Source organism: Gallinula chloropus (genome assembly GCF_964237585.1).
Source record: "Gallinula chloropus genome assembly, chromosome: 5".
NCBI classification, from domain to species: Eukaryota; Metazoa; Chordata; class Aves; order Gruiformes; family Rallidae; genus Gallinula; species Gallinula chloropus.
The window spans coordinates 19,588,966-19,609,891 of record NC_140090.1 but is presented as its reverse complement, the minus strand read 5'-3'; the positions used below and the strand labels follow the sequence as shown (position 1 = coordinate 19,609,891).

Below are 20,926 nucleotides of genomic sequence, written 5' to 3'. Positions count from 1 at the left end.
TCCTTCATTCAACAAGTAATTCCATGAAATTCTAAGTTTCTCTGAGTCAGTTTTTAGTTAGGGACCTGTAACATCACATTACTCATTAAATTCCTTCAGTTTTAGGTTCAGCATTCTGTAACGCTGTTTTCTACCTCTACAGAAAAAGCTCTCGTGGAAAAAAAAGATGGAAAGGAAAGGTAGACAAAAGTAGTAACCCACAGCAACCGTGGCTAATTGGGCTTCACATTTTGTATTATTTCTTCTGTTTATTTTTAATTTCAAGGGTCCTGTTTTTAGGTCAGGCTAATCATCCTGAAAATGCTTTTCTACCCTGCATTATTTTTTTGCATTTGCTACATGACAAGGATGAGATAGGCTGATGAATCCAACATGTATTTCTGAGCAGTATGTCAGTCGAGGGCTGGTAATTTTGCAGAGTATTTCAGTAGGCAAACACACATATGGTTAAATGAAACCCAGTGGATTTGACAAGTAATGAGCAATGGTGTTGGAGATAGGACAGTGAATTTGTTGCTAACGTTAGTTTAGTACAGTGTTGTTTATATTCTTGGATCTATTCATAGATGTGCATTGTGGTTTTGGTGAGGACAATATTCTTGCATGTAACTGTCTAAAACTAAATACAGTTTTTGGATCTACTATTCTGGTGTAAAACCAACTTTCTTAAAAGAAGTTTATGTAGCAATATTGTAGATTTCATACGTTAACCCCTAAATGAAATTTGAAAAGTTTTCAGTGATAAATAATTGACAGAATGTGATTGATGAATGGGATAATAGCATTACCAAAAGGCTCATGACAAAATGCAACTTGTCATTCAGAGAATTCCTTTTAAGTTTATGAAGGAGCAATTGCTCGGAGTCATACAGCATGTCTAAAAAGCTCCCTTCCAACCAACGTTTCTAAGATTCTATGAACTACAACCCTTACTTCATGATTAAGTGATCTTTTTAAAAGTTCTTTGACAACTAAAGTAGGTATGTTGTGATAAGTTTAGAAAAGAGTAAAAATCCTTTAATCTGAAGGAGAAACAATGTTGCTTATATTTGCTGTTGAAACAAAGAAAAAAGGAAGACTTTAAAGAACTGATGAATTGAAACATAAATTCTAAAATTCTAATCAGACTATATTTTCTTTCCTACCCAGTGTGATTACTCTGTGTATTGTTCAATGTGAATCCCAGTATTTGGGTGTAGATACCTCATTTTGGCTATCTGCAAAGTGACAGATTCTTATAGTGTCATTTTTCTATATAAAATAAAAAGCCAAGTCCTTAATGACAAGCATGTAAAAGATTTGAGCCAAGTCCTTAATGACAAGCATGTAAAAGATTTGAGTTTAGTCTAAGGATCTATCTGTGCTCTGGAAACTTTCATTCATGTCCTGGAGAGGGTGAAAGGCCACTAGGTGGTGAGAGAGAGCTTGTTAGGAGAGCTTGAGCCTGTGAAGTCTTGCTTGTCCTTAAGCTTGCCTGTGCTCGTACAGTCTGTATGCTGAGTTAGCAATTAGCCCTCTTTAATAATTTAATGAGTATCAGAGCTCCGGTTTAGACTGGATGGGGATTCTGATAGAAATGTTTATGATTATGGATTCCAGATTTCTTAATTTGAGGTATCTTTTACTTTGAAGTTTTTAGGAGCTCTATTTTTACAAAGATTAAATTAATAGTTTGGATGCATGCTATTAGTCAGCGAGAATCCACTGTAAGCCTGTCTACTTCATTCTCCTGAAATAGTTATACTGTCATTCCTGGTATGTGGTTGGTCAAAATTAGGTGGCTACCGGTGCTCACTTGGTTGACACCTGCAAGTCCATTTTGCCTGTTTATTTTGTATCCCGAAAGAGGACCATGCTTGCCAATGGCTGTCCCTCCATTTCCCTTCTTTGGCGTGTGCATTAGCTGTATCTGTGCCACACCTGCACAGTGCAAACAGTTCAGACTGTGCTACAAAGGTGTGAATCAGGTACTTCCCTCTGTCCTTCAAATGTTCTTCTCTGCCAGTATTGCAAACCCAGTGATGTGCAGAAAGCTGTCTTCTATTGGTAATCATCCTTTGCCTCTACCAGATTGTCCTACCAGAATTATGGCAAAAATACATCTGTCCATAACCTGGCTGGAGTAAGTTATCAGTGAGCTAGTTGCAGTGCAACTGTTGGCCATTCAGAGTGTTGTGATTTGAATAATGATGCCATAAAGTGAGAAGAGCATTCATCTGACTCAGTGGGAGCTTTGCTGATGTGTAGAAGTGAGCGTGCATTTATGGATATAGGCCAGATGGGGAAAATCATTCTGCTACGTCTCGCTCTACTTTTTCTGCAAACTTCCTGGTGAATTTTCCTTGCAATACTTGATGCAGATAACTGTCAGAGTCCAAAGGAAAGTTTTGTTCAAAGCAAAAAATTTGAATGAGATTTTTTGTCTCAAGAGTTGCATTGTAATTCTATGCAGTGTAAAGTCTAACATCTACAACATGGGTAATTCTGAGAATTAATATTTTTCACATAGTAGACAAGCTGAAGAAGAATTTAAGAAAAAGTATTTACAGTGACACATTTGCAAAGAAATGCTGATTAAAAGCATAACTTACACTAATATTATTCTTTACTTTTCACTGATACTTACTGGAACGAGTTTACAACAGTTTTAACTGAGTATTTACAGAAGGCTTTCCAGAGTGATCTTAATTGTGAATATTTTCAATCTCTTTTAGGGTATTCCTGGTACGTGATAGCCAAAGTAACCCCAAAACATTTGTGTTGTCATTGAGTCATGGATTAAAAATAAAACATTTTCAAATTGTACCAGTAAGTAAATTTTTCAGTTTATATACACAGTTGTAAAAGAAAACATTTGAATAATTGTGATAGAATAGTGATGGAATTTTTTTTTGCTTTGCTGTTGTGTGGAAGATGTAAACATAACACCTGTATCACTAAAACTATTTTTGAGTCGAACATTTTCGAGCTTTGCTGTTTGATTTGTTAATAAAGCTTGATCAGTATTACGAAGTCCTAAAAAGTGCTTTGAAAACATAGACAAATCTACTTGAACTGGAATAGAAGCATGAAAGTCATGTTTTACTAAAGGTCATACTGTCTTTTCATACTTCAGTATGTGCACAATTTCTTCTTAGTCATCTGTTTTAGGTGGACTGCCTCTGTGTGTGTGTGTGTGTGTGTATGTGTATCTCTCAGACTCATCTGTGCAGGAAAGTTTTTCTCACCATTTGGAGTCAAACATCTTTTTGCTGGCCTCTCCTCTTGATTCATGTTATTGTGGTATATTCATGTTGAAATCTTCTTCAGGGGAAAACTTTTAGCAGAGAAAAAGTATTTAGTCCAGCTACTTTATAGCTAAGCTGAAATTTCCTAAACTGAAATAATATTTCCATCAATTTTGATTGAAAATATCATTCAGTTCTGCTGCCTGAATGACTAGCTTCCCCCATCCCTTGCACTCCCTGCCAAGGTGGCTTATACTGCTTTCTTCAGGCTGCTTCTGTTAGGGTGAGAAACACTTTCTTCACAAGAACCTTTTTTCCATACCATGTAATACTCTAGTCTTCATGTTTCTTCCTATTGAGGTTTCTAGATTTTGCTGTATCTCAGTAGAAATTAGTGTAGAGGCATTTCTTTTTTGTTTCTAATCTGGCGATTGTTCGCCGAAGGTAAGAGATACAGACCTAGGGCTTGTAGCTGATATCCTCCTCTAAACAAGTTTATGTAGAATAAAACTGAAGCATTATTTGAGAGGAGAAGTGAGTGAATCAGTGCTGATGGAGGAATGGAGGAATCCTTTATCCAAAAGTGATAGCTATGCCCTGGACCCCATGTGAGCATTAGTGTATGCTCTGTGGTCAGAAGCCCAGGTGTAAGATCTCTGAGTTTCTGTTGATGGTGGCTGCTCCTAGTATTTACGTTGGAATAACTGTTGTGTGGTTTAGAAAATCTTCTGAACTCTGTGCAAATACTGTATGATTGCACTTCATTGGGATGTCACTTAACTCTCAAATTTAAGAGACCACCTTTTCCCTATCAGGAAACAGACCCTCTCTTCTCTAAGAGCAGAAGTAGCAGGAAGCTGCAGTTATCTTCCTTTGCTTCTGAGCTGCACGATCTTCCTTTTCCCTTAAATAATTATCCAGTCACTTCTAATGTTATTCTGCAGATGAAAACAATGCATTTAAGGAATTAATCGTATACACACATGCTAAAACCCTGCTCTACTATTGTAGGATTTGTGGCAAACCCAGGAATTCTTTGTTTTGACCTAGATAGGTAAATTTTTCCCAGCTAATGGTTTAGAAGATCTGTACCACCTTGATGTAAAACCTGTCTGTGTTGAGGAAGAATGTTTTTGATTGCTTTTTAAGTAAAGCAATTTGTCCTATGCTAGTTACCAGAAAAAAATAACTCAGTACTGAGACAATTTAATCCAGAGAGGGAATGTATATCTGAGAACTGTTAATGCCTCAAACATTGGCATATTTCAAGTCCATTCTTGTCATTTAGTTTCCAGTATCATTCAGTACTCCTCATGCCATTCTCGATATTCTGACTTACTAAGCACTCTAGTTTTGCTAAAACAATGGCCTTTGAGTTCAGAAAATTCATTTCTAAGGGGGAGGGAAAGCGTTGATTTCCAGTTGCTGCTGATCTTCTAAATGAAGTTATAATTTTCTAGGGAACGAGATGTTTTGAATTACTGCAGCAAGTTGGTAGCTTATTATTTGGAGATCAAGGTTGCCTCTTTGAACTTTAAATCTTGCTGTTCTATTAAACTTGCTTTTTTCCAGTCATTGGGAAGAGAAGGTAAACTTTCCTACTTAGTGTAAATAAATAAATGGCATTGAGAAGGTCTTCTAGACAGTTAAAAATCAATCATTCTCTAAATTAATTATATTTTCCCTTACAATTTAGGTTACTTCAGGTTATGTTGTCTTTTAAAATGTCTCCTTTCAGACAGGGCATGCAGCCTGCCAGTTAAGCTGCCTCCACATTAACAGGTGCATCATGTTAAAACACTGGTAATATGTGACAAGTATTGCAGGTGGGTGGCAGGGAATTTATTATAAAAATTTGAAAAGGGATCCCATGCTGTGAAAATTGGAGAACTTGATAGCTTAAATGTATTTTTCAACTTACTACTCCAAGCTGATACAAGTTAACTTCAGTGCAGTCTACCCTGAAGTTACCTGTTCTGTAGTCCATCTGAAAGTGGAGAATTGATAGACATTTCTGAGATGGTCTTTTTCTATTCAGTGCTTTCTCATAACAGCTGCCTTAGTTTCCAGAAGATGTTAGGTTCCTGAGCAACTTTGATAAGAGTTTTTACTTTGCAAATATAGATTTCTTTAGAATTAGCAATCTGTCTGATAGTCACTTCAAGGTTTGGAATTAACTTGGTGGGAGAAAAATATGCTAAAAATGAAATCCCAGTCAACAGACATCTGAATTTTCAACTCTTCCTTGTCTTCAGTGTGTTGGCAGGAAAGTTTTATGCATAAGGAAAGTCCAGTGGATGATAATCTGTTTCCAGGTCTTGGCTGCAGCACAGGAATTTACACATGGCACATATTGGCAATTCCTTAACTAGCAGGGTTTGACCTGGATTGACCAAAGTCTGAGAAGAAAGAAATCACAAACTACTTCTAGACTTGGTAGAGAGGGGTAGAATAACCAGAAGTCATAAGCAGTTCAACAGCTGCTTCAGATGAGAAAACTTAATTACAGGTAAGAGAGCTAATTATATCCTCTCCCTTACCCTGTATTCAAGTAAGATGGTTGCATCTTTCCATAGCACAAAATCTGCTCTGCCATGCCATGCTATGCTAGCTGGACTTCACTACGCTTTCAGTCTTGTGAATCTTTTTTTCCTTTTTCTTTTTGTAAAAAAATAGGGTTTTTTTAACCCTCTGTTTATGTGAATGTCAATTAGTCACCATTGCAACTGAAGCTTCTTCGACATAATAGCAGTCAAGGAAGTAAATTGACAAAGTATATAGTCAGCAGTGTAATACAAATTTTACAAGGGCTAATATTCAGTAACCTAGAATAGGGAAATAATGATTGTAAATTTTTGAGCATTTAAGCTTGAAGGATTAATTTTAACTTTGTCTTATAGATTGTTTTTTTTCTCTTGTATCTCCACCAATGCTTGCATTTGAAGCTGCAGCAGTTCTTTCTCCTACAACAAAGAACACATTACTACATCAAGCATGTTACTTTTGTGATGGACAGTTTCTTGTGTAGCAAACACTGCCCAGTAGACTGGTGTATAGCCTTGTTGCACCCTACAAAATCAGCAATTCAAAATGTAGCATCTACAGAGAAAGGGAGTGGAGCAAAGATTGAAATCTATGAGCAAGTTGAATTTTGGTTGTTTCGTGTCCCTCTGTAAACTCGGTGTTCATATTAACTCCAGAAATCATTCTAAAGCAAAGTCATACAATAATATTTCTAGTGCAGAAAGAACATTCTTACTTACATAACTGTTCTGTCCTTTTAGGCATGTATCACTGAACTTAATGCATTATCTTTCTGGTGTTTATTTTTGATCCTGCAGTTGAATGATTGCTATTTTTTTCCTTCTCAGAAGTCCTAAGATTTTGAGTATCTTAGTCTACAAGAAGACTTCAAACAAGTATTTAAATCAGGAAGAAATACAATAGCAAAAGAGGATTTTATTCTCTCTTGTTTTTCTATTTTTGCAGTTGGAAGATGATGGGAAGCTATTCTATACCCTTGATGATGGTCATACGAGGTTCACTGATCTCATCCAGCTAGTGGAATTCTACCAACTTAATAAAGGAGTACTGCCTTGCAAGTTAAAACACTATTGCACACGAATCGCTCTTTAACCAAAGTGTCTGTCATTTCATTGGAGGGAAAGGAAGATACTAGAATACTTTTTCCCCTAAAGGAAACTTGTACAGTAGGAAGGAAAAAGCAGTGCATTGTAAAGATTCTATGTTTAAGCTGTGAAAAAAAAATATTATTTATATTCTGTATAGTTAAGAACTTTGCTTTGTGATTGTCACAGAAAAATTAATGTTATGGTTTAAAAAAGCCCCACACCACATTCTTACCTATGTAATTCTTCAGTGTTGTCTTGGCCGCCTTTTTTTCTTTTTTCCAACTAAAAGCAACTTTAAAATAAAATAATAATGTGTAACTTCTAGAGAAATATAACTGGAGGGAAGATTTTTATTCTTGGGTTTAAAAATAACTTCTTGTCTCTCCAAATATTTGTCATAATTTCTATTCATCGCGTAAAAGAGTAACATTTACTGTGGTGACATTAAGAAGTTGAACTGCACATTTTATTTGTAAATAAAATGAATAAATATTTTGCACTATATTTTTGAATGCTACTTTGAGGATTATCATATACAAAAAGTGAAAAATCATTAAAACTACTTATAACTGATCAGTTACATTGAGTTGTGCAATTACTGTTGTAAAATTTTAAAGGATTTTTTTCTCTGATGACTAAATCTACATCTTTATACAGAGCTGGAGTGTCACTGACTTGGCTGTGGTATGTATAAACATGCATAAAGCATCAAGTAGTGCTTAAGGTGGTTTAGTGTATACCTGCAGTATACAAGGGTGGGGAGAGACCTGTTTTGTTATTGTGGATTGTTGCAGAGTTGGGAGGAAAACAACTTCAGTGGCCCTTAAGAAAGAAATGTAATGTTACCGTATTTACAACTTCACAGTGTTTACAGTACTTACAAATGAAGGTAAACCCATGGAACTTTAATCTTTGCTGAAAACCTGGTGACACTGTATTTGCAGTAATTTCCTAGCTTATTTTATCATTTATCACAGAAGAAAAAATTCAATATAATTACGATTCAGGCAGTCTTTACAAATTACCGAAAGTCTAACAGTTGAGCTCAACAGAAATAACGGTAGACAGAGTCACATTTTGGGCCATAGCATTAGAAATACTTTTGGTATCTGTGTTTTGAAAGAGAGATGATATTGCTGCATCCATGACCAAAGACTCGAGTGGAATTGGGGCTTGGATTGAAAGAGGTATTCCTGTCCTCCTGATGGTTTGTTGTCCAATAGGTTTGATTTTGCCAGGAGGGTTCAGGACTTTGTCTTGGGCTAAACGCTGCAGCGATGGTAGCGCTTGGAAATGGGCCATCACTGTGAATCTGGTCCCTCCATCCTGTGATTGCTTTATCTCTGACAGTCAGACTTAGGAGTTGTTCTGCTGTAGGACTTCGTGGGGAGAGAAGGTGAAGGAGGCCTGGGCAAAGGATGGAGTAAGATGGACCCAAGGCACAGCAGCACCAGCTGACACAGTCATGTAGATGGAAGCATTAGAATAGTATGGTAACTGATCAATGGTTTTGTTACTGTGTGTCTGTGGAAGGCAATCATAATAACATAATGCTGTGATACTTAATTTACTGACTTGATCGAGACTCCACTGACCTTTTCCTCTGGTGTGCAAATGCAATTTTTAAAGCTCATTAAAAACACTCTTCATAACATGTAGCAAATACACAACATACATGGTACTCTAAGCTCATTACAGTAGGAATACCTTATAAAACTCTTCAGTGTAATAAATCTAACTCTTAAACATCAAATATAATTTCAAATTGTAATTACAAAAATATAGTTTTAATTAAAATCTCTTTGGATTTAGTTTACTAATGTGATTCCATCTCAGGCCTAGCATTATTTCAGAGATTGGTATACAATAGGGAGAAACATTCTCCTCTGCACTCCTGACAAACAAAATATATTAGCTACTGTAGTCCACTTCTACTTGGATATGTGAAATTTGTTGTAATTTTTATTTGTATTTATGTATTTGCAAGCATGCTCAGTAGAGAAGCGAACTGCTTGGTGAGTGAGTACTTGCCATCTTTGGACCTACCAGAAAAGAAAAGAGAACATTGGGACCATGTCGTGGTCCCATCAAGAATCTGTGCCTGATTTTTTAAGTTGTGGAGTTCATTTTTTTTCCCATGAGTGAAATTGAGGAAAACCGCCATACCCCAACATCAGAATTCCCGAAGTATTGCTTATTGAGCGTGGGGTTTTTTAACATATGAAAGTTTTTAACTAGCAAGTATTCAAAACATTCTTACTTTGTAGTGTTACCTCCTGCATTTGGCCAGCTCGCTTTATTACTACATAAACCAAGATCTTATTGAGAATACAAAATCTCTTTTTTTTTAATTTATAAATGTGTGTCTTTCCTGGTCTGGATGGTTGGTTGTGGCTACGCCATAAAAACCAAATCAGTAAAAGTAATAAAATCAGGTCTGGTGTTTAAATGACTTAACTGGCTACCTCCTTGTTTAACTATCAGAGCAGTCGTAATGTTAAGAACAAACAAAAAATCCCAAACCAAAGAAAACTCTTTGATATCCCAGACAGTAAACGTGCTAAAGGGTACAGGTGGTTTGATGAATGACTTGCAAGATCATTACTAACAACTGCTATTTTCTCAGCAGCAAAAGGGGGCAAGGGTTTTTTATGATACCACCCAGGATCTGCCTGATTATAAAGTTATTTGAGGGTGTAGACAATGCTGTTTAGGAAATGTGGACAATTTTATATCTAACTCATACAGCCTTTAAGGAATGATTAAAAACAATTGGTTTGCAGAGGGCTTTTTTTTAAAAAAAAACCACCATGAAGTAGTGACATGTTTTTACCTTTACTTTTGGGGGGTCAGATTCCAGTGTCTTAAACTTCGTGGTGGAAAATCAGTGTGAAACCACCTAGGTTTGAAGCGTGATATTTGAAAAGGACATCGTACTTTCTTCAGATCTAAAAATGTGTCCTTCTGTGATTGTATCTGTGCATTGCAGCACAGTGCCAGGAAGGGAGAAGGAAGCTTACCATGCAGAGATACCAGAGGCAGTGTAACAGTACAAGCCCAGCTTCCTCTCAGGGGTAATGAGCCCTGCAGGGGTATATGCGCTGCAAGATGTGAGTGAGTTCAGAGGTTGCTCTAAAGCTCGGTATTGTATTTGTTGGCATGCCCTTTGTGTTTTAGTTTCCAATCTTGGAATCTTCTTGGCTCAAAGGAGATTAAAAGTTAATTCGCTGGTGTTTCATAATGCATATACATACACAGCCAGAATTAAAGCTGCATGGGCAGCACTAAATGACATTTTTTAACTTCTGAGTGTTTTTACTTAACAATCTTATTAAGTCACTTAATGAATTTTTTGAAATGTATCAAGTCTTCAGTTCGTCAAACTAAATGTTTTGAAAGAGCGCTTTAACCCATTAAATAGGAGAGGATTATGTATGTAACCAACTACAAGTGGAATCTTTTCAGGATAATTGAATTTCTGTCAAATGTTGTCTGTTACATCCTGGTTTAAGAATCGTAGCAGTTTGTCTTTCCCTGGGGGTAGAATTATTCTGTAGTGCAAGGGGGTTTGGGGTGTCTCATTTAAGACACAAATCAGCTTATTTCAAGGGAATAGTCCTTTTTTGTTGTTGCATTATTTAAAAGCTTGTCATCTTTATCTAAATAAAAGCCACTCAGCTATCAATTAGTTTTAACTGTTTAAACCTATTTAATGGATGTTGCTTGCAAATAGGTCTTGCATGTCAGCAAGAAATCTTACACAATCTTTGTGGCCTTTATTGCCCTACTTAAAAAAACTCAACTTGCAGCTTACATCAACATTTCTGTTTGGTTAGTAAAACAACTATTTTCATTACTGTTTTGATATTTCAAATTACCGTTCCTCAGTACTGTAATGCTTTACGTTTCTAATTTCAACTTTATAGCTGAAGCTTTCACTGAAATCATCGAAGATGGGACATACCCATTTACTTGAATATACTTGCAAGCTTTCAGAGGTTAAACACTTATGGTCTATGCATAATCAATGCGTATGGTAGTGCAATTAATGTTAACTTTAATGAAATGCATGAATATTTAAAACTTAATGAATCTGGCTTTACAGCATGCTTTACAGCCTGGTTCACATATGTGAACAGTATTGACTGTTGGCCTCTGGATGTCAGCAGCGTATCATGAAATTCCTGTAATCAGCTGCTGTTTTCCTGCTTCCTCCCAGAAATATCTGTGACTTGTGGTCTCTGCACACCTCCAGAACACCCAGTGCTTTTTCCTCTTATAAATTATTCACTTACTCTGTACCAATTAGTTCTACCAGTTGCTAGGTTTGTTATCAAGTTAAGCTTCAAGACAAGAACCTGAACTCAATGAGTGATTAAAAATTTATTAGCAGAGATGATTAAATATGCAGATAGTCTGTGAAGCTTGTTCTTGAAACCATTATATTACCTTTTTAATACTAATGATTTGTATAATTAATTTTAAAAAAGCCTGAATGTCTTTTTAAAAAAAATCAGAGTAGGACATAAAAGGGAAGAGATTAAATGCAGAGGAGGCAGTGAACCTGAGTATTAAAACGGCTCATTCACATGTATAGGCAATAAAGTGATTTCCTTACAGGAATAGTTTGTGGTTTTTTTGCCCTCTGCTAAGTTGATTATTTTATTAATCTTTTAAGCAATTTGGGAAAACTCTATCCACTAGTGAGTCATGTTTTCAAAACAGAACTTTATGTGATTTAATACTGATAATACAGATGATTCCCCTAAACTTTGCTGTTAAAAACGAAACTGTATCAATATGCAGTTTCAACCCCATGTAAGCATACGCTGGATCTGAGCCATGTGAGTAACCCCAGGGGTTTCTGTGGGACCCACTTGGGTACAGTAATGCCACCAGGGAACTGCAGGGCAGTGTGGCAAGCACGGGTCAACATTTCCAAAAGAGGGGCTCTCCCCCACACCAATTGTTTGGGGTGGTGTGTGTGCCTGTGAGGTAGGTGGTGTGAAGAGCCTGTGTCATCATGGCTGTCCCCATGGCAGATTTTGGGAGAGGGCAGGTGCAACTCCCTGGAGCCTGGGCTGTGGAGAAAGAGCTGAGGGGTGAGTGAGAACAGGCTGGTGCTGTTGAATCTGCAGAGCTGGCTCCCTTCCCTAGGGCAAAGAAAATAAATTATTGCCCTTAAGGGAGTAGGTGGAAGATAGGTGGTCCTGGCTTTGCTTTCCACCTCCCAAGAGAAGCAAATCCTCATGGTAAAGTAGGAGCAGCCTAGAGAGCAAAGGCAGCAGGTACCAGCTGAGACATAGAAAGCCCACACAGCTGGTGGTGTGGTGCAGCTTTTAATGTCTGCTCATGCGTGGGCAGTTCTGATGCGTCAGGTGTTTTGTAATGCCTTTGCAAGATGGTGCAGCAGGTAACAACATTTGGCTATGCAATGGGAGCTGGAACAGGCTGCTGTGTGAGAGGCTTAGGGTGAGCTGCATGCTGCCATCTTTCTGTGTCAGTGCCCAGCAGGGCAGGTAGGATAGACGTGGTGGGCAGCAGGCTTCAGCACCATGATCTGCAGTGTGGACAGACAATGCTCACTTTTCTCTTCCTCTCCTTTCACCTCTGCCTCCGGCCTGCCTGGCACCAGCACCATGGAAGGCCATGGCTGATGCCCCCAGGCACCCCACAGCACCTCAGTTTCTGTGGATGAGGCTTGAAGGAAGGTGAGGGCCTGCCCCAGCTTCTCCTGGGGTGCCCTGGGTTGGGGGGGAGGGGGCAGAACAAGCAGCCCAGAAGCTGCCACAGTACCTTTTGCCTCCTTGTCACCCCTCAGGTGAGGCTGAGGAGCCCCATCAGCTGGAGGCTATCTGAGTTAATGCCCTTAATACATCTGTGTGCTTGGTTTGGCTACTAGGTGCGTGCTTGGAGGAGGTATGTTGTACATCAAATTGAGGTCAGTATGAATACTGGGTGAAGTTGGGACTTCAGGTGGGGAGGGAAAAGCATGAGGGGAGGTTGTTGGGTATCTGTTGTTTTGCCCTTTTAGTCTCCTGCTCTGTTTATAAATTAGAGTGCCTTTATTTTCAAGCACTAAGCTCTATGTAGTGTTCTTAGGCTTCAGTGATGTGAGGCTCAGTTTGTTTCTAGTGCTGACCAGAGTAGGGAGCAGAACTGGAGCACAGCCTTTTCTAGAGTGAGACCCAGGTGCTATTGACACTGAACTTACATGGCTAGAATCTCACTGTGGAGCATAAGTTTATGTAAAAATGGTTGTTCTTTATCAGAAATAGCAGGCATGGCTGTTTTGATGTAGTGCAATTATGCTGTGGAGCTTCCTTAGTAGTGCATAGTCCTGAAAGCGTTTCTCTAGTTCTCTGGGAGATGCACAGACTCAGATACTCAATTTTCCTTTCTTGCTTATTGATCAAAGTTGAAACACCACATCTTTCACAAATGCATTTCAACTTTCCCTTCTGTTATGGTAGTTAGCTACTTGGGGGAAGAGAAGGAGCAGAGGAAAAAGCATAAACTAGGGTAAGCAAATTGTTAGAAAAAGTTAAGAGGATGAGTGAGGTGGCAACTTCCTTTCCTCATTGCGGCTGAAGCCGAACAAAAGAAGAGTCCTTATCCTTGCATCCCTGACTATGGGGTAAGCTGCTGTGCTTCCAAGTGGGATCACAAGTTTAGATGGTTTTGTTGTTTGGTTTTCAGTCAGCAAAAACTTTCTAATGTAAAGAAAAATCCTTAAACTGAAGGAAGGGAAATACATAATATAAAATCTATTTACAATATAAGAGGATGCAGGTGGGAGAAAAAAAACATACAAAACTTTCACAGGTTGGTGTTTTTAATTTGGAGTTTGTTGTTGTACTTTTTAGCCAAAACCCCTTATTCTATTAACGTGTATGGAACTCTATAATTGCCTAATCTAGAGCCTATGCTAAATACTTAGGTTCTGGGAAAAAACACATGGAAAAAGATCTCCTGGTGATGGATGTGAGGTCAGCTATTCAAACTAAAATACTTTCTCCCCCGTTACATGGTATAGGGCTGTGGTGCTCAGACCATATGCATAGTTAGTTATTTTTAGGCATTTAAGGAGAATGTAAAGGAGGTGATATGTGTAGGAGGTTGGAAGGGTAAGGAAGGAATTTTAAAAGAGATACTAACACTTGGCAGAACAATAAATATGCTGCTGGAGTGATTTTTTTTTTTCTTAACTTGTACACATCACATCTAAAGAGGTTTGCTTCTGTATTGAACAATTAATGAAGTCCTCATTTCTGAAATGATGCATATGCTTGTTTGTGTGCTGTGCATAATGCTATGGATTTCAGTATGCTTAAGATAATGTGTGTAAGTGTTGGCAGGATCAGAGTCAAAGAAGTCAAAAATAACTTGGAGGGCTTGTGGAAATTCACAAAGTGTAATAAGGTGATACTTCAATTGGTGCTGAAGTGGAAATTGTAGCTGGTATTATATTTAATGATGGACTGTGGTCACTGGGTTCACTGTGATTGAACAATATCCATCTCTATTTTTGAGGTAAATGAAGAGCAGTATATGAAGTTGAACTAAAAATTAGAAATGCTTTTTCTCTTTAGTATTTGTATATTGGTAATGCTATTTGTACTTATTATCCTCTATTGTGTTTTTTAATAAACACAAAAATCCCTTACAAGATTTGCAGTAGGAATCTATATTTGAAGTGGCCTTGGCTTGTGAAAGTGTAAGATGTATGATATTTTTGAAGAAAAAGTTCCTTATTCCTTAGCACCGTAGAGTTAGGAACTAAAAAGCACTATGAGAATGATTTAATTGCTTCTATTTCTTTGCTAGAAATAAAGCTAACACACTAATGCAGAGAAAATGGTGGTTTGAAAAAAATTAATTCTAGATTGTTCTGTGACAAAGTGAAATGCTTCCTCTCCAGGAATGTGTGTTCTACTTCTACTCCTACTTCAACTTGAAATAAAGCTGTAGCACTTCGCATGAATTTAGAGACATAGGGAAGAATGAACAAGATTTTGCCTTCGTGTTGATCCAGGAAGCTGCGAGACTGTTAACTATTGATACTCTTCTAGGCTTCAAACTTTTCACCTGTATGTAATTAATTATAGAGTATCTCTCTATTACTTGCAGAAATTAATCTCTCTCTAATTTTTTTTTGGTCACTTATTTGCATTCCTAGAACATACTCCATAGAAAAGAGGAAAATACCTTATTTGCTATGTGAAGAGCATTGTCAGTTTGCAGTTTTTTTAACCAATTTTTGATGCAATCTGGTGTCAGCGTTGGTACTGTATCTGCAGTTGATGAATCTAGTGCTGAAAGCACGGTAGATTAATGCACATGCACTGTTTGGGATGCTTTCAAAGTTGGAACAGTAATAAAAAATAAAATAATAAAAATATCAAATCAATAAAAATTTATTTGATGTTATACAGACTCCTCAGAGAGATGTGGTGTTGGAGTAATTCTACTAGAGATACACTAGGTTTTACAGACAGATTGAGCTTGAACTAACTGAATATAGTGGAGTGGTTTGCCTTTATAGTGTATCAGACTGATTGTGGGTAGCTTGAGAGCTCATGAAGAAGAGAACTGTGATGATGAAGAGGTTGGAGGAAAGAAGCTCCAAGTAAATGCTAGAAGACTATGGCAGTTTAGCAAAGTAGACTGTGGTGGTTTCAACCCTGCTTGGGGCAGGGGAGATTTCTTAATCTGTTTCTTCTGTGATTATGAGGCATGCTTGCAGGGGTGTGTATGAATTTGAAAATTGTCACCAACTCTATCAGTCACCTGTGGAGCAATTCTGAGCTAGTGAAACGCTAGAACTTTTACTAACTGAGCTCATCACTTGGTAATCTGATGTTGCCTGGGAAGCTTTGTTATGAGGAATGTGTGTATGTGTGTGTTTTCTGAACCTAATCTTATGTTCTGCCCAACAGAAACGGCAGCATAAACCTGAGACAGGTGAGAGAAAGAAGTGAGGTAGACACATGGTGTGTGCCACAACTGTGATGCTTAGCCATAGAGAGGCTAGTAAGAAGTCTTATTTCAGTTTAGTAATGTGGCACCATTTGCTGATGGTGTGTAGTTGTAGCTAGAATGCAGTTGTCTTGCGACTTTCTCTGTCTTGGTTTTCTTATGCCGAAGATACTTACACATGCTTGTAAGGGTTAGCTTTAATAATTGTTAAAAGCCTCGTTGGAAGCTGCCTGCCTTTGAAGTGTTGAAGCCGTTGAATGTGCTGTAAAGTTTTAGACTTTGCTGTGATTTCTCTGCTAAAGAGCAGTGTAGATATTCAAAAAAAAAAAAAAAGGCAGAAAGGTGGAAACCAGATATGTAAGCACGTTAACTTTTTATTAAAAGAAATCATTCCAGGAGACCTCATTAAGCCAGGACGGTATTCTAAAAGTGAATATACATGTTGACAGCTACACCCATAAATTTGAAAACTGCAAACATGTTCAGCATAAAAGCCATTTTTGAAAAAAGCTGTTGCTCTGCCCTTGTACTAATTTAAGAATTGTTCTTTCATTCTGACTTTTATAGTTTCTTTTCACATATATAACTGGGACAGTTTAAAAAGTACTTTAAAGAATCTTTCATGATGTCACAAACTTCCCAATGCAGATGATTATTTTTAAAAATGCACACATTACATAATGAACCAGTGTCAAATAAGCTCAATAATGCCTTTTTTTCCTTATTAAAGAACCAAAACAACTAGTCCATAGACTGCACCTCTGCACAGTATTCTTACAAAGAACATCTGTCTCCTGGGAGTAGTGATGTGAGTTTAAATCTCTAGGTTCCAACACTGTAAGTGGACACTGTATGTCCCCAATACTAGTCTTGGCAAAGAGGTTCTCTTGTGCTTTTCACGCTGTATCTGGCCACATAATTGTCTGAAAGTTTCTTGTGCTCACTATGAAGACTATCTCTTCTGGTAGAAAGAGTTAATTTAAGGTATATGTATATATAAGTTGGTTTCAGTCAAGTGAGGACTTTAATATTAAACCCTGTTTGGAGAAGTGTAATTGGTACAGAGAGTCTCAAGTATTCTGCCTGTCAATGCAGCCTCTGAGGAACAAGAAACCACCAGTTGTGACCTTGGGTTTTGTCTTTGGTGTGGGAGGAAGGAGGAAGAGGAACGATTCACTTGGTCTTCTCTGTGTGGGAGGAGGTAGGATGGTATTCAGAAACTAGAATCATTTTAGATAAAGATCAGTAATGATCATGAAGAGCCCATCATAAAGAGCATGGGAAGGTGGCAAAAAAGTCATTGGGTGACTGAGAAGACCTGAGTGAGGGACAAGATCTTGGGCTGGAATGGTTCTTGAGTGTTAAGAAACAAAGTGTGATTTTTTTTTTTTTTTTTTTTCTTCTTTCCTCTGAGTAGGTAGGGATTTTTGTGGGTAATGTTCATATCCAGGATGTGTGTGTACAATCTGCTTGCATTTTGTCATACTTGGTAAATAGCATCTAGGTTTTACATGATAATACTTTATATTTGTTTGGCAAGGATTGGATTTTTGCTTAAATATGTATGTTACCTTAGCTCTTCTCATAAATGGCCAGTGCTGTGTTGTTTTCCCTACTACTTGAATTAAAATATTTTCATAGATAATATTCCTCCGACTTCCTGTCTGAATGGCGATATAGTAAGGTAGAGGATAGACAAACAACTGTTGCTGAAAATCATTTGATAAGCTTTGATGTTTGAAGTATATCAGACCAACAGAAACAGTATTCATGAGATTTTGATAAGTTGACTTAACGCTCACAGTATAGCTCAAAACTTTTGATAGGTAAATAGCATGTTTACTTTGATAATAAAAGGAAAACTAAGGTACAACTATAAGGAAAATCCTCAAGGATTCACAGCAATATATGCATGTTCAAATATTAGTAAGATTCCATTTAAGACTTTGTCTTAAAAGTCAAAAAAAGCAATTTTGCTGCAGAAATGTCAGGTATGTTACACTGCAGAAGTAAAATCCTCACAGAGCAGAAGTTGTAAAAGTTATGGAGTTCCCAGAGAGAAATGACACAAAATCTTACTATTGAAATTAATTGCTGACATAGTTGTGCTGTTTCTGGCCTCTTCCGATCTAACTGAACATAAGCTCCTCAAACAGGCTTTTTATTAGTGAACATTAGCAGAAACCATCTGGTAAGGGAGAATCTGTTTGTGCAAAGTACTTCGTTATTTCTAATTAGTGGTCTCCAACAGATTTTCACCTCTCTGATAATATATGTGTATGTTACTTTTGAGTAGTGGCAAGAGGAGTAAGAGTAAATTTCTTATATAAATCAAGTGTGCCAGCAGCAGTACTCTGTTGGTCCCAGGGCACTATCTTGTGTGTTGAATTAGACTCCTGCCTCAGTTTTATGTTTTGGCAAATAAATGTATTCTGGTATCCTTGGTGTAAGCAGGGGGAGGGAAGCAACCCCAATATAAGAGTATAAAAATCTATTGTAGGTGATGAATAATATTTAAAACCACACTGTATGCATTGAAAACAAAGGTTTCATGTATGCATATGATGTTCTACATAGTAGAAACCCAAGAAAAAGAGGCTTGAAGGAGTATCAGCTCTGTAATGTTCTCTACAGCTGATGGTTCCAAAGCTGTGTAATGATTACACCACAGATTTCAAACAGGAAATCCTGCATGTAACTTTTCAAGGGTTTTGAACTTGGAATAGAGCCAATATAAGGCCTGGGCAAGAACAGACAACAGTTTAGGAAAAACAGTTGTGGCTGAGAAAGGAATGGAGTGGCACTGTATGAGGAAAACAGCATAATACCACTGGTGCTGAAGAAGAGAAAGAGCAACATAGACTGCAGCCAGTAGCGCGTTGGTCTGAAATAAACGCTTCACACTGCCTGGTGCTTGTGCAGTAAGAAGCATTTTAGAAGAATGGTAAAGGGTCATTATATGAAGATGCTGAATGAGCAATAAATATACAAGTAAGCATTTTAGTTGCTATAAGATTTCCAGTTTTCCAATGTAGATTGAATGAGACTGGAGTTTTTTGCAGAGGTGATAGAGACCAAGAGTGCATGGAAATGTAGAAGAGAGTACTAAAGAACTAGGTGCCTGACATTGAAGGCCTCTTCCACTTAGTAAACTGGCAGATACCTTAATTACGAAGTGTTGATCCCAGTGATAGAAGGGAGGGAGTCATGCTAGTGTGATACACTGGGGTCATAGAAGGAGCTGTGTCTTTGGTGGTTTGCTTTTTATCGCATATTAGTCAAACTGTTTTTCAGATGACAGACTCAAAATAATTACACGGAACTTGAATGAGTGCTGTAATACTGGTACCCAGCAGGAAATACTCTTAACTATCACCTAAGTACTGTGTACATACTAACAGTGAATAGCAGTGTACCAAATATATCACTGTGCTAGTAATACATTTAATGGCATTCAGCTGTGACTGTTATTGCATATAGACTTATAACATTTTTTTTTCTTTTGTAATGCAAAACATATGTCTTGGGTAGGCATTCACATTCTGTTTTTATGCCAGGTAAAGGAGTTTTCAGTCAAATAACTAAATGATGATATTTATATCTGGGTTAACAACTTTTTAAATGATGCATTATACCTAGAAGAATACCTTTTCATTTAATGTGTAGTTGTGGTTGACATTTTTTTTTTTTGTTTGCAACTCAAGCTGCTCTTGCATTGGAGAAGAAAATAGATGGAGCTGGGCAACTGAGCAAATATGACCATATGGCAGCATATCCTAGCATATCCTTCCAGATTTTGCTGTGGCAGCAATAGCAGTAAGACTCCCATGTTATAAAATAGCTTCTATATCCAGGCCTGTTTCTTAAGGGTAATTTAACAGAACATAAACCTTGCAGTATCAATTTCATAGTCTAGTCAAAACTACCTACATGTGTACATTTCCTTGTTAAACCTCCTTTTCCAGTCAGCTTACTTGCAGTCTTCCATTCCTGAATACTTTGGCTTGTAACTGGATGTATGAGCCCATGCAGACTAGATGAAGGCTGTAATTTCCTTTGGGTAAAGGAATAATTTTGATGTATCCTCTCTCCTATGAAACCTTCTGCCCCAAATTCCTGCACCTGGAAAACTGCTAATGATCGCTAGAAGTGGAAATGCAGGTTGACTGGTTTGGTATGAGACATGGAGAAAGGAGAATGGAGCATTGAAGAACTGAGAGGAACACTTTGAAAATTAGTACCCTTTGCATCTAGGAATAGCTATTTTGACAGTAAGGATTTCTCTTCCCCTCATCCTCAAAATGCTCAGCAAGGAGAGGTGGTACTCATTTTAATTTTTTTGATTAAAGTCTCCAAATCGAGTCAAATGCACAGCATATTCTATTTCTACTACTGGTCAAGTGTAAATGCTGATAGAGGGAATAGGAAACAGGAGCTATATGGAGGGATCATCCTTGTGCATCCTTCTGCCACCTCTCAGTCATTATGAAACTTCCTTATAGTAGGCTACATCTTGTCTGTTCTTAATTACTCATTACTGGACCATGAACTATTTTAATCTCTGGTCCCATCTATACTCTTGACTTTCACTACCTCTCGGGCAAAGAGTTGCACTTCTCATTATGTGGAAGAAGTTTTGTGAGCTTTTGAACATCCTGTTTACCAGATGGTTTAGGTGATGAGTAGTGAGCGGGTGACTTGTCCTTTACCTCTGTTTGTTACTAGTTGAAGAGTTGAATTCTCTCCCTTTGGACACTCTCTGTATTCCTGATGATTCTTGTGCATTTTCTGAACTCTCTGCTTTCCTTTAATGAGGTTATCAGGGCTGCACTTAGGGTGAAAGATCTTTGTGTATTTGGTTTTACGAAGTCACATAATGTTGCGGGATTTTTTTGTTTTGTTCTTGTTTTCCTTATTTACAGTTTTTAATACTCTGTTTATTTTCCTGGCCTCTCCTGAGCAGTGAACTGATGTTTTTGGAGGGTCACTAGCAAATGTCTGGCCAATCACTGTGTGTGCATGCTTCAGGTTATTCTTTAAATTTAATTATAGGGATTTTTTATTTTTCTAATTAAAAAAAAATTAGTT

General features: G+C 37.6%; 1 protein-coding gene across 1 annotated transcript in view; it reads left to right on the top strand.

Annotated features, from left to right (window-relative positions):
* Positions 1 to 7,379, top strand: part of GRB14 (growth factor receptor bound protein 14) — a 47,213-nt gene extending 39,834 nt beyond the window's left edge. Inside the window, exons 12-13 of the mRNA XM_084265040.1 lie at positions 2,715 to 2,808; positions 6,717 to 7,379. Of these exons, the coding sequence (XP_084121166.1) occupies positions 2,715 to 2,808; positions 6,717 to 6,863 (241 nt within the window). The 3' untranslated portion in view covers positions 6,864 to 7,379. The remainder of the gene's footprint in view (positions 1 to 2,714; positions 2,809 to 6,716) is intronic.
* The last annotated feature ends 13,547 nt before the right edge of the window (positions 7,380 to 20,926 follow it).